Source organism: Hippoglossus stenolepis, chromosome 18 (genome assembly GCF_022539355.2).
Source record: "Hippoglossus stenolepis isolate QCI-W04-F060 chromosome 18, HSTE1.2, whole genome shotgun sequence".
Taxonomy (NCBI): domain Eukaryota; kingdom Metazoa; phylum Chordata; class Actinopteri; order Pleuronectiformes; family Pleuronectidae; genus Hippoglossus; species Hippoglossus stenolepis.
The window spans coordinates 19,413,119-19,427,352 of NC_061500.1; the positions used below are offsets into that span (position 1 = coordinate 19,413,119).

The 14,234-nt window shown below is 40.7% G+C and overlaps 1 protein-coding gene across 4 annotated transcripts in view; it reads right to left on the minus strand.

The window, feature by feature from the left end:
- LOC118125696 (unconventional myosin-XVIIIb) overlaps positions 1-9,588 on the minus strand; it is a 45,638-nt gene extending 36,050 nt beyond the window's left edge. For 3 of the 4 annotated variants that reach the window (XM_035184572.2, XM_035184571.2, XM_035184570.2), the window contains exons 1-4: positions 9,433-9,588; positions 4,996-5,184; positions 1,941-2,084; positions 167-559 (exon numbers count right to left, since the gene is read on the minus strand). In XM_035184572.2, coding sequence (XP_035040463.2) covers positions 167-559; positions 1,941-2,084; positions 4,996-5,034 — 576 coding nt within the window. In that variant the 5' untranslated portion in view covers positions 5,035-5,184; positions 9,433-9,588. Of the gene's footprint in view, positions 1-166; positions 560-1,940; positions 2,085-4,991; positions 5,185-9,432 lie in introns of all 4 variants that reach the window. The other variant, XM_035184573.2, reaches the window with a different exon arrangement.
- Positions 9,589-14,234: the final 4,646 nt, after the last annotated feature.

Here is a 14,234-nt window from a genome sequence, read left to right on the forward strand (position 1 = left end):
ATGAAAACTCCAACACAAGGGCTTTACTCATCCAGTAAATTGAATTTCATTATTAATTTCCCAAAATGTATTTTATCTTATTCATTTGATATAATTAAACAATGAAGATGTGAATAATTACTCTAGGATTAGTCTGTATTATAAATGATGAAAGTGAAATACATACCTCTCTTTTGTGCTCTGTCAAAGCTGTGTCTGCTTGCCTTCCCTCCGGCTCCAGCCTCTCCTCCATCCCCTGTTCCCTCTCCACCTGCTTCACCTCCGCTGTCCTCTCCTTCTTCTGCTCGGCCCGTGGCGTCTTCTTGATCTTCTTCTCTACCCTCATATCCTGCTGCTGCTTTGACGGCTCTGGCATCGCCTCCAGTTTGGTTTTCTGTTGACCATCAGGTTCGGGAGTGAAGATGTGTTTCTGAGTCGGGGACTTGCCATCCGACTGACATCCTTGTCTGTTGTTGCTGAGGAGTTGTTCGGCTCGGAGCGCCATCTCAGCCTCAAGGATCGGAGGAGTCTGATCTGGGACCAGGAACTGTTGCACAAGGTTGTCGCTCAATTTGTTTGGCTACAGGGGTAAAAATGAAGACTCAGTGTCACCCTTTAAAGAAATTGATGGGGAGATTAATCCAACTGTGTCTGTGGAGCAAAAATATGAAGTTACAACAAGCAGCTAAAGTAACTGCTAGATGTAACTTCATATTTTTTACTTAGCTCAGAGGGAAACAGCTAGCTCTGTCAAAAAGCAACAAATTACAGATACCTGCACTTATTATAATGTTATGTCTTGATTTTTCAATTACAAATTTCATAATTTCAAGTACCAATCATGTTTGAAATGCATTTTCCATTGGATTTCAATTTAATATATTATAATTTCTGTTGTCTATGGATTACTGCATTACATTACCTGTCTGCTAGCGTGCTCAATTGTTAGCCTCGGTGCTTCTCGACACTAAAAGTAACATTGATCAAATTGTTCCATGTTGCTGTTTCCTAGCTGTGGTGTACTCACTGCTACCACTACTTGAACAAGCCCACTGTGTGACTTCTCCATATACAGTCTATGGCGTCTTCCCATATACTGTAGTTACGACTAGTTCATGAGTTCCATTCGAGGGTGGCTGTCCAGGATATACCCCACACCTTTCACCCAATTAAAGGATTAGCGGTAAAGATGATGGATAGATGTTCAACATGGTTTTATAGTGCTAACAGAAACATTAAGCTACTCCAACAGTGTTTTTAAGGTAATTTAACATAGAATTTATTTGGCAGCTAACACACTACAAGGGATAGCATGTCCCATATCTGAATGTTTGGAAATCTGGTTAAAAAAAACTAACAGGATACCAGCTAGCAAACAGATGAGGGTGATGCAGCACTTCTGGCCTTCTTATGGCCTGAACAAAAATAATGGGAAAACCCATCTGTAAAATATCAAATGTCCCAAAACAAATGTGGGCCTCTTTTGGCGAAAATACAGAGCTCTAGGCAAGTTGTAATTTGGATGTGAGACTAAAGTGGCCCATGAGGTAAATGGTGATTATGGCCCAAATAGCACCAAACAAATTCGGGCCACCTTTGGTTGAAGTGTGGTTTATTGCTGTGGCTTATTTGTGGCCCAGATCTGGCAAACAGGAGCGGACCGCCCTAATGCCTTCATTTCATGTGGTATGTGGGCCGGATTTAGGATGTGTGGAATTTGGGGTGTGGGCTAAATGTGGTGGTCGGGGAGAGGGGATTTGTTATCTTTGGTCAGAGCCACTCTAGCTATTTTCCCTACAATCATTATGCTAAGCTAGAATGACTCTCCATTCTTGAAAGGTATCAATCTAATAGTCTAACGCTTGGCAACTGAGCAAATAAGCACATTTACCAAAATGTCAGGTTGTATTTTTACGAAGCTCAGAGCTGATGTGAAGGGAAACAAAAGAGGAGCCACTCACGGCTCTGTCGTCTTTGACCTCTGGCTCCTTGTATTTGGTCTCCTTCTCTGAATCCCTGACCAGCTGTTTGAGGAATCCGCCCGGCAGCGCTGACAGAGGTGGTGGAGGGACGGCCACGGCCACCGGCTCGTTCTCCTCCTTTATCTGTGGTTTGAATGAGTGGTGAATGCAATTAGACAGGATCATTGTGGGATCTGATTACACACATTACAGTAACTGCTGTGGTCTTCATCATTGCAGGTGGTTGTGGTTGTATTTGTCCAGGTTTGGATTTATTTGTCTTTGAGGTTCCTGGCTCTGGCATTAAACTTGTGTAGCCATGTTCCCAGGTGATATAAAATATTTATTTACTAAACATTTATGTACATCCTGCTTTCTTTTAAGGACGATTTGAACTTAATATCTCAGGAACACGAGGGAGAAATATAGAAGTTTTTTTGGCCATATCTCAATAATCATGACACATTCTATGACAAATTATGACACATTTTCAAAAAGAAATCTAGATAATAAAGTGATAACATTTTATATCAATTTATCATATATACCATACCATACCATATTTAACACTAACTTTTACTAGTGCTTCTTTTATCTAAAGCTCCTTTCAGACATGCATTGAAATCCAGAGATCTGCAGTCTCTCCAGATGAGGTGTATGTGTGAATGCAAATGTCTGAGTGAGAGCCTCCCACAGGTAGAAGACCTGTGACAAGGATGTCAAGAGAGTTTGTGATCATAAGAGCGACTGAAGACGGCTTCAGTGTGACCACAATCAAAACAGAACCACCTGACATGCTGCACACAGATGTCTCAAAACGGGGACATGAACCTTCCTGCACGGCTAAATGAGATGAACTCTTGAGTCGATTCTGCACAGTCACCAAATACACGTGTAAATCTGAAACTTTATTATCACTGACTGTCTTCAATGCTCAGCTAGAAACAGGCAGGTCGCTTCACGTATTATTTTCATTGTCAAAGACTGAGTTAGTGTCTCCAGCTTTATTTGAGTAGATTTTAATGCGGTTTCCATCATGTGCGCTCTCAGCTTTAGGAGGAACTATGAGTCAGTGGCTATGACGAGAATCATGAGGGAACCAGAAGTGCCAAACTAGAAAGGTGGCCAGAGGCCTGACATTTAACTAATAGCTATCAGCGGCTGACACAATAGGGAACAGAATAAAGGTCAGCAGGACAGCTGTTTCACATTCTTTGACAAGCTACAATATGCAATCAGGAGAAAACCTGGAGACGAATCAGCCTGAGTCATGCCTAATTATTACATTTTGACTGTTGGAGGGTTATGTTGCCTTAACACAGACATGAGCAGGCTGTGAACTAAACTCAACTACCGGATTTGTTTGTATACTCATCTGTCTCAGGAGTAGTTCAAAACAATGATGGAAGAATTATTCATACTCTTTACTTTGAGTAAAACTATAAGTAAACTGAAAAAATATTCTTGCTCTGTCTTTTCCTGTTGAACTTTTTTTAAACGTTTACCATTATCCAATGAATGCCACATTATTTTAGGTAGTAAGTACTTCATTGGGGAATTGTTGTAAAAAAAGCAATTCCACCAAGTAAAACCTTTCCAGTAGAACAGCTGTACTTGTATATTGAACACAAATCTTTAGTATTACGATCTAAAAACTCTTTACAAAGGTAAAAGTATGGATATTTAAGGCAGCTAAAATTTTTCATATCAATGTTACAAGGTGATAATGTATCAAGATATTCAGATTTACTCTCACAAAGAAAATCTGAAAATCTTCACTTGGGGCATTAGAATAAGAGACTATTTCTTTGGGCTTGTAATGATAAATAATTAATAATCAAGTTGTGTTCCTGATGATTTTTTTTCCAATAGAGAAATCAATTCAACAAAAACTATTGTGGCGCATCTAGATATTAAGTTACCAGTTACTTAAATTTAGTTTTTACATGAAAGAAAACATCTGATGAGCTAAAGGTAAACCTTTATTAGTATTGTATTTTTTCTTCTTCCATAAATCATCTCACGACGCAAAATATGAAAATATGAAATTACATAAAGTAATAATGTTATATGAGAAAGACAAACCACTAGAAGAAGTCCATAACACCAAGCCTCGCCCCTTCCCCCAGTAAGCCAATCCTCTGCTTTATAACAGCCAAACAGGAAACATCAAGCCAATCATGTTGTTGAACATTGGATATAACTACATGTTTAAAACAGTATTTTGGGGGGGACATCACCAAACCTTTTGAGTGGTTTTGAGTGGTGATTCTATCCATGCACAACAGACAGTGCAGTAATAGCTCTGCCACGGTGGCTGTCAAGCGGCAAGAGCAGCCTGTAAGGCCAGAAGAGCAGCTCCTGCACCTGAAGCAGCTACAACAGTGAAATGCCGCTGAAGCATCAATGACGCAGGATTAACATCTATTATTGCCAATCAGGAGACTTATTACTTTTACTTTTTATACCTTCGGTGCATTTTGCTGGACTTTTACATGTAATGCAGTATTTTAACATGTTGTATTGGGGCTTTTGCTTAATTAAAGGATCCGAGTGTTTCCTTCTCCTCTGGTGATAAATGTAGTGGAATAATGTGAAATGTGGAAAAGTACAGGACACTTACAGTTGTTCAAAGTCAAATTCTGAAGGGAGGACTTGATTGATGGCACAAAGTATTGAATATTAGCTCCTAGCAGCTTCAGCCTTTATATCAGTGAAGGGGTGAAGTTTTAGAAAGCTCAAAGTCAAACCAGTAGACATGCAGGATGACTAATACACCATTCAAAGCATGCAGACTTCACAATGACATGTCATTAGCTCACATTTACTTTACATATTATTTAGCTGACGCTTATATCCAAAGTGACTTCTAATTAGTGCATTCAATATCTATGACTACGACCGCTGTACCCCTCAGCCACAGCCGATGATGTCATGATCATTCAGGGTTAGAGTCCACTCACAACAAATTCAAAGCTACATTCTATACGCACCACACACACAGAGTCAGTAGTACATGTTGAATGAACACCGCATGCAACAAATCTGCACCTCCCTTCTTCTCCCACAGTTTTAAACGTGAAGACAGGGCCATGGCTGCACAGGGGGTGGGGTGGTGGAGGGTGGCTCAGGGTTGGGTGTGCAGGGGGTGGGGGTCACAGGGATGTCAGCCAGCTGGGATCTCAGATCGGCGGCGGTGGTGATGGTGGTGGTGTGTGTGTGTGCACAGAGAAAGACACAAAACCTGACAAAGGGGAGAGATAGTTGAAAGTGAAGAAAGGGACAGATAGATAGACATATGAAGCCCCCCCCCCTCTCTCTTTCTCTCTTAATCCAGCAGCCAGGTAAATGATGAAAAGTGTCAGATCTGCCTTTCAACATGGAGATTGTAAGAAAAAAACTTAGAAAGAAAATATCATTGCATAAGATCACATCAGTCAGGGAGAAGCCGAGTTATCATACAAACACACACGTCCTGGTAATTTACAGTTTCCCATTACTGAGACGTCTGGCTGCCACGTTCTGTCTGTTGAGGCATCATTATCTTTTAAGAAACTGTCTCCTCATCCCTCAGTTAACAGGTCGAGAGGCTCTGTTGTCACATGCTGACATTTCCTTTGTTTTTCATTTTGTTTTGATGTCATCGGTTACAATTTTGTGAGCTGTGTCTCCACAATGTTACACAGGAAGCTTCCAATGTAAATCCTGATTAAATGGGGTTCTGATAAAGTATAAATATACAAATACAGTGTCAGGATGTAGCTTTTAGCTGCATGAATCTATATCTACGTTAACAGTTGATCAATAATGTAAGGGGATATTTCCATCCAAATATAGCACAATATCTTAAATATTATAAAAAAACATTTCCTACAGAAAATTTAAATTAAAGGGATAGTTCACCCAAAAATGAAGATGTATTAATTTGAAGAAGGTTCCAGGCACTTAATCGCTCCACATACATCTGATGTTTTAGTCTCATCACTGGAAGTGACGTTTAGGTCACAAGGTTCATGGACGTCAGTTTTTATTCATTTAAAATGTTTCCATTGCACTAAGCCACATTTTTCTTTCATCACTACTAAACCTCTTCCACCTCCTGTAAGCATGGACATTTTTATGTTGTAGATTTAAGTTTTTTTTTCTTCTCAGGTTTTACGCAGAAAGTGAAAATAGACATCAAATCAGGTTGATACAAACCCACCTAGTGACAAACTTACAGAGCATTATCATAGTTTTTGCTGTTCGACTCAGCTCTACAGAACATTATCAGTTTTTGGTTTCACTCCACACATTCAAAAAACGTCAACAGTTGCAGCAGACATCTGTTTTTAGACAACCAATTGTAAAAATCCAAAGTGTACTTTACCTGCTCAGCAGCAAACAGCATAGAAACACAGCTAAAGACCAGCTGGTGAACAAAGTGGAGCATTTAGCAGCTAAAGAGCCAGATACTTCCCTTAGGAGGAGGTGGAGACCAAACACAGAGATACAAAAGAAGGAATACTGGACTTGATTGATCCATCCTGACCATCGCCCGTCTGATTCAGTCTGTGGGACGAGTTTGTGAACATACAGTCACAAAGGGCCTTTAGCTTATTGTTGGATTTAGGCTATGACTGTTTTTGTACATTGTGACATGATGTGGTGTGTCCAATTTTCATGCATCTAGGTGATACACGCTACGGGCAAGGGGCATAGTCAAGTAAGATAGCCACGCCCGTGGGTAAGACACATTTCAGACATAAACGTTTTCGTTTAGACCCTCAAAAAAGCATTTCAATTGGTAGAAAAAATTAAACTGGGCCCTAATGTATTTCTTGCAGTTTGGTTTTCACCAACCACTGAAAAAAAGATCTGGCTCTTTAGCCAGCAAATGCTCCAATTTGTTTACCAGCTGGTTTGGTGTTGAGCAGTTACTAAAGAGACAGAATTTTTTTACGGAATATGAAATAACTCAAAAACACATTTAGATTTTCCGCAATAAGGCTCAATCCCATTTCCTCCCTTCTCCCTACCGGGCAAACATACAATATGGAGTGGTGTCCCGATTCTTGTTGGGATGGAATGCCAGAATGCCTTGGGTATCATCGGCAAGATGGGAGGTATACAATTATTTTCTCCATTCATAAGGATTTAGAAATTATGATCATGATTTTAACATCTTAGTTTAATATCGTTTCAATGTATTATGGTTATTTTTTTCACAACAACCTTAAATAAATCGCTACCGTTACACCTGCAGATTTATCGCTAGCTAGCATGCTAACGTTACATCGTTATTGCTGATTTATGCACGATAATCCCGTATTTTCATGTAATTTCACGTCGCATCTCCCCCTCTTTGAAGATACACGATGCACAGCAGTGAGGTTACTGAACTGCTCCTCTTATAACAAAGCATCCTGGCAGGGTTGCCTACAGACCACTGCTAGTAGCCTGAATCAGTGAGCTTTTGATTTATACGCGAAAGCTTTTCAATTTCCATTGGATGAATGGCAATGTCATTGTGCTATACCATGACTCCACAGTACAGAGGGAAAGCAGCCTTCCGTCCCCATCTCCGTCGAGCCAGTGGTCGATTCAATTTAACTTTATTTCAGACTCATACGTAGGTCCAGAGATTGTCTTTGAGAAAAAAAAATCTTCGAAAGGAGGCTACAATATGTCTTAATGACCAAAAGTATTTGGCTGCGAATATAAAAAAAGGCGACTATTGAAGGAGCAAGTGTTCCAAAAACAGAGGGGTTCGTTATTTAAAAATGTATTGATCCAGGGAGTGTTAGCAAAGATGATGAACCACCGAGCCAAGAGACTGCTAGCACAACTACCGACAACGTTCTCAAAGAGTGCATAGCACAGGAATAATCCCTGACACACGGCGACTCCAGAGATGTTGATGGGCAAGAACCTTTTGCAGAGTTGACTGCTTTGAGTAGACGTCTAGAAGCTGGAACTTAACCACTAGATGCACTCAAGTTTTCCCAAATGCTTTTATAGCATTATGAGTGCTTCTCACACGCAGTTTCTCAAAGCTGAAACTACCTCCGCAGTACAATGAAACAAGACAGACTTGATGGAGTGTCAATGATCTCCATAGAACATGAACTGGCACAGAGAATCGAAATTGAGGATGCAGTTAAGACTGTTGCAGCGATGAACGCGTACACTTCTGAAAGGTGAGCTTGGTTTGCTCTCTTGTCGTTGTTTAAGTTGCTGATGAGATTTGCTTGCGCACATTTCCTGCATGTGTGTTTGATGCACATGAGAAAGTGGTGTATAGGAGAGATTTGCACTGGTATTATTAAGTTTGAGGAGAAGAAATTGGATTATTTGGAAAATAGATATATTTGCTGCCATGACTCATGATATGGATCAAAATGCCCGGATATTGTGTCATGCAAAATGTAATACCGTTGGCACTTTGAGCACAATAGCCTTGCAGTAGATTGCAATAGAGATCTAGTGCACTAGCACTTTATGTGTGTGGCATATTGGCATTTGTGTGATGTTGCTGGTATGGTACGTTGCAAATAGAGGGGCAGTATAATTATTTTTCGCCTAGGGTGGCAGAATTGCATGGGCCGGTCCTGCTTGTGGTGCACCCCAGAGGTCTAGTCCTGGGCTTCTTCTTTTCAATTTATACCTAACAATTGTGTAAAGTTATCTGCAATATCAAACATAGGACGTTGTGCTTTCATTCTGCCATAAACTTTTCTAATTATTTTTGTAACAAACCATTGCTAAAATTGTCTTTCATTCAACACAACATTCCAGAAAACGCAACAATATTTTACAAAACAAAACACAACATAACATCAACCATTTCAGATTAATTCCGATTACGAAAAGGGTTCATCAGTATTTACAATCTTGTTGTTGTGTTTTGTTAAATGTTCAAATTACTCCATGGCTTTGTTTCCAGATAGTTGTGCTGTTTTTTAAAAGAATTGTAATCTGCACATAAAGCACAATGATTTTTAAAAATGTCACTATTATGACACCCTGTTGTAGATCACACACTACACCCAGCACCACATAAGGTGACTGGTTGTGTCAGTGCCTGTAAACAACTTGGTGACTACTTTGAGAGACACTGAGACAACAACAACAACAATATATATATAATATTAAGTTGAATCTTAATCCATCAGATTTATACTTTTCCCAACTCAGGTGAAACTCTGAGTCAAACCCAAATAGTTCTACTACAGTCCCTGAATGACCAACAGTACTTTTTATAGGCCTCTGTAGATCCCACACAGGAATAGACATATTCACAACTTTCCTTGGACAGAAAAATCAAAAGACGGTGTTATAGTCTGTCTGAGGCCGATGTCATATCACACCCGTTAATGTTCCACACAGGCCCGGTCAGGCCCCTCTCTCAGACAAGCCATCTATAAATAAAACCTGGAGAATGTCATTAAAATCTCTAATGGTCAATGCACACTGGACCGTCAAACAACACACAGAAGACACAACAGCATACCTTCAACAAAGAAATGGCTCAAAGATCCAGGTGGGTAACTGCAAACCCTGTGAGGCCAAGTGAGAGTCCGGCTGTCACACAAACACCACCACTGATTCACACACCGGGCAAGACAGACTGAGTGGGGCATGGAGCAATAGTCAGAAATAGAGTGACACACGGGGCTCTGCAGCCACACACACTCTGATAAGCAACAGGACATGGTTGACAGACGATTCCTCTATAAATATCTGCAGGCACGGGGGGGAGGAGGGTGAGAAGTCCCTGTTTGGAGACCTGGTGGACACTGAATGACTGAGAAGTGAGACACATCAAGGAAACATGAAACAATCCATATTTCAGACAAAGCCCTTGTTTTTAACATTAACTCAAACTTGTTTCTTGAGGTGTGTGAATGTAGGGGGGGTGGGGTGGGGTGAGGTGACGTGGGGGGTTGACAGCAGACACCGGCTGTTCCCCCACAGAGGACACAAGTGCACATGTGCAGATCTGCACCGCGTCAGCTGTCCAGTTTGATGGACAGCTCCAGCTGGGGGCGAGGGGGGAGGAGGAGGAGGAGGAGCCTCCTGGTGTCTGTGAGGACCGGGGAGTGATGGAAATGTTTGTTAGGGGCTCAGTGCAGCTCAACAACCACTGTATGGATTGTCATGAAATCTGCCTCAGATATTTATGGGACTCATCTGTTTAATCCCACTGACTTTGGTGAACCTCTGACTTTTCCTGTAGCGCCACCAGCAGGTAACCTCATCATTGTGTCCTGAAGTCACGGTGACCTCAACCTTTTTCTGATCGGTTCATCTTTGAGTCAAAATGAGCATTTTTGCCAGTTGTGGAGACAGTCCCTCAAGGTGTTGCAGAGATATTGTGCTCATGAGAATGGACGGACGGACAAACATCAAAAAAATGGATGAACAACCAGAAAAGAAAAGAAAAGCTCTTTTGTCTGTCGCTGGTTCAGAGGAGTGCATGCTACAGCATAATGCTGTAAAGCATAATACAAGGCTTCAACTGTATATGCTGACCTCAAAGTTCAGCAGTGTTGTAACCTGATCGCTACTTTAGCTAATGATGACTCAGTTTACTGCAAAACTTAAAGTTTCCTCTGTTTATCTGAAAAGTGATGAAAATATATACAGACAAATAATGTCAGTAAAAACACAAGACCTACCTTTGTAGTCTGTAGCGTTGGATTTTATTTATCCATATATCTTAAAGGCATAGTGCCCTTGGGCGAGAGTATGTGTGGTTTTCCAGCGTGAACGTGCCTCTGAGGAGGATATCAGAGGACTTTTATGCTTTAAACAAGGTGTATGTGACGTTGTTTTGAGTCGAATATGAATGTCGACACTTTGATGACAGCACACGAGCACTATGGAGGTGTGATAGGTTTTTTTTTTACATTTGAAAAAGGGGTCCCGTTTACTTCAATTGTATTGGATTTGGCTGCAACGCTGCTTACCCCTGAAACTACATAAGTGTTTTATGGAATCAAACACTTCACTCACTCCTCCATCAGCATAGTGGTGAATAGATAATGAGTACATTTTCATTTTTCAGTGAGCTATCCCTTTAAGCTATTTCAATACTATTTTATACACTTCAATAGATCCTCTTTTTTTAGCATTTTTATAAATTTCGTGGTTTTATGATTTCTGATAGCTTTTTTTCCTGTTTTATTTACCCAATCATGCATTCTGTGCATGAATTGGAGTGGGGCTGTGTGTGTGTGTGTGTGTGTGTGTGCGGGGAGGGAGAATCTCTATCTCTTCTCATTAACTTCCTTGCAATTACTGCTGCAGAACAACCAGGAGGGGTCACTACTGCACTAAAAGTCAAAACATGCACTCAAATAGAGAGAAGAACATTGGTTGAAATAAGAAGACTTGTTATGACGAGACAACATAGTCACAACTAATTGTGATGAAGGTTTGGTTCTGACACAAGAACGACTCGGTTGGTGAAAGATCGTGGTTTGGATGAAAGGTATTTATATTATATTATATAGCACTTTTCTAGCGTCTCGATGACCAACAGTTTTTCCATTCACCCATTAACACACACTTTCATAAAATGCATTTTGGAGTTCAGTGTCTTGTCCAAGGACACTTCAGCGCATGGAATTGTGGAGACTGTGATCGAATCACTGACCCTCTGGTTAGTGGACACCCCGCTCTACCTCCTGAGCCTCTTGAATTACACATGTGGGACACTCGGACCTCGGTAGAGCAACTTCAGGTGTGTTTTGGTTTGTAGTGGACTCAAATCTTCACACAACCCTGAAAAATGAAAACTCTCCTGATTCAAGTCTCCTTTGGCTTTTCAGTTGTTTGTGAGGGGAGAGGTATGTCCGCCACAGAAGTTGCACAAAATGTGTTTGTAATTGATTATTGCTTGATTGGTTGAAACAAGGGCTGTGAAATCTGAAGAGTTAAACAACTTTTAATTTTAAGGTCTGGTTAAAGTTGGGGACATTACAATAATAAATACTTCTTTAAGTTTATAGTGTGAGTTGGAAAAGGGAAACAAACAGTGAACTGATCTAATATGTGACGTTTTCCCTCTTTATCTAATCCATGAACAGCTCTGAGCCCAAAACTTGAAACTGTACAGGGGGGGGGATCTTGTTTAGTGGTGCAATGAGATGGGACCAAACATCAATAAGCCCAAAGCAGGCTAATGGAGTCTGCCTGGTGCAAGACAAACACAATCAACTTAACAAACCAATCAATTTGAAGTTAGATAAACACTGTTTGTGGTAGATGAAGCTTGATTTGTTTTTTTTCCAAGCGAAAGAGGTCAAAAGCTAAATTCTATTTTTCTTATGTAACATTTTTCTAGGCGTCACCTCAGAGTGACCCAGCTCAGCAGCTCCACAGAGCTGTGGGTCTCTTCTGACATTGGTTCTCATTTTTTTTTAGCTTCAACTATTAGTTCAGCCTCAGTGTTTCCAGATGCAGCAGGGAGCTGTTTTCATCAAACAAGGTGAACACAAACCACACAGTCCACTGGCTCTCTTCTTTCCTGTGCCAAACAGCAACAACACACTGTTAGAGACCGACAGGCCTGGAAATTAAAAAAAATCTGAAAACAAATGTACTAGAGACCAATGTAGCTTTGACTCAGACACAGTGAGCCAGTGGATCTGTGGTTGTTTTTGGCCTGTGGTGCCTGTACTGGACAGAATGGCTGGATCCCCCCGTTTGGGGCCCCAGGGGTCTAACACAAGCGCAGTTAAGCCCCTGCTGACACCCCCACCTACAACGAGTATGTGCCTTGTTCAAAGCAAGTCCCCATTAAAGGTTCAGTATATTAGATTTAGTGACATCTAGCAGAACGGACAGTGGCCTCCAAGTCAAATTAAAATATGTAAGACCCTCTGTAGTGTTTGTTTGTTTTGTCCATTCAGAGCTACTGTAGAAACATGGTGGACTCATTCTGAGGCTGTCAAAAGACAACAATTCTTAGTTTCAGGTTTTTATACACTAATGAAAACAGTACATTACATTTCTACTGATAGACAGATTAATCCTACACACTGGAGCTTCAACTCCAGTGCAACCAGTGGGCTGGAATAAGGTGTTGATTTTTGCAATCCTATGCACGAAGATAATTAATAGGCACATTTATAATAATTGTGAAGCTGAACCACTAAGCCAAACGGAGCGCACAGCTCTAAGGTCGTTTCACCGAGCCACGAGAATAAAGTGACCCACATCCACACTGCATTCAGCGCTTGTCCTGAGCAGCTTCTGTGTGTTCACACTAGAGAAGTGACAAAATGAGGAATTCTCAGAGCAGACTGTTCAACTAAATAAACAGAAGAGGTCCAGAAAACAAAAAACCCAAATCAGTATTAAGAAGGAAATGTTGCTGTCTTTCTTTGATGGGATGTGGAGACTGATGCAGGGTGAACACAGGCTGTTCACTGTCCATATACCTGTAAATATCTTGGTCGTCTATTATAGAAACTGCATCACAATTAGTGTGTGGTTATATGCAATAGAATGAGTATTAGTAAGTAAAAGTGGGGAAGTGAACAACACTGTCATCTGCACAACTGCAGCTAAAATCAGGGATTTACTTAACAGGAACATCAGTTAAAGGTGAATTGGCAAATTGCTGCTCTGCTGCGCTCTATTGGTTTAAACTTTAATTCATGTTACTCCATGAAAAGAATATTTACAATAATTACATACTTTCTGAGGAGCAGGATCCGAAGTTCAGGATGCAGGTTCTGTTCATCGTCTGCAAACAGGCCAACAGACTGAAGTGATCGTTTTGTTAAACCGAAACTTTAAAAAAGGTACAAACTTTATGATCTTCTAAACCAAAACAAACAAGAAGTAGTAAAAGACAACACAGAGTACGACTCCAGAGGTCTTTTTTCACAGGGCTTTCATCATTGGATGGAGTTGGCTCAGTTGTCATAGAGATGGATCTGTTAGGACTCTGGGTGGATGTTGGCTTCAAGAATGAAAGTTCATAATTGAAATCTATCATATGATATGGTGCAAGGAGGTGGACCTTGAGTTGGGAATCTTTTGTCAAAGTAACATTTTCAGGGTTCACGGTATTAGAGGTCCAGAGCGTTCTCCCTGTCACACTCTTCACTGGCTGATGGAGTTCCCCTGCAGTAGTGATGATGGATGCTGACGTACGTGTTAAGTAGATGTTTTGGTTTCATATACAGTATTTTCTTTCTTTATTTTCTTCCTCTCTCTTTTACTTCTAGTACATCCCATGCATGATATGGCTGACGGCTAGAGACAACAAGTAAGTGAACCACAAAGAAAGTTCTACTG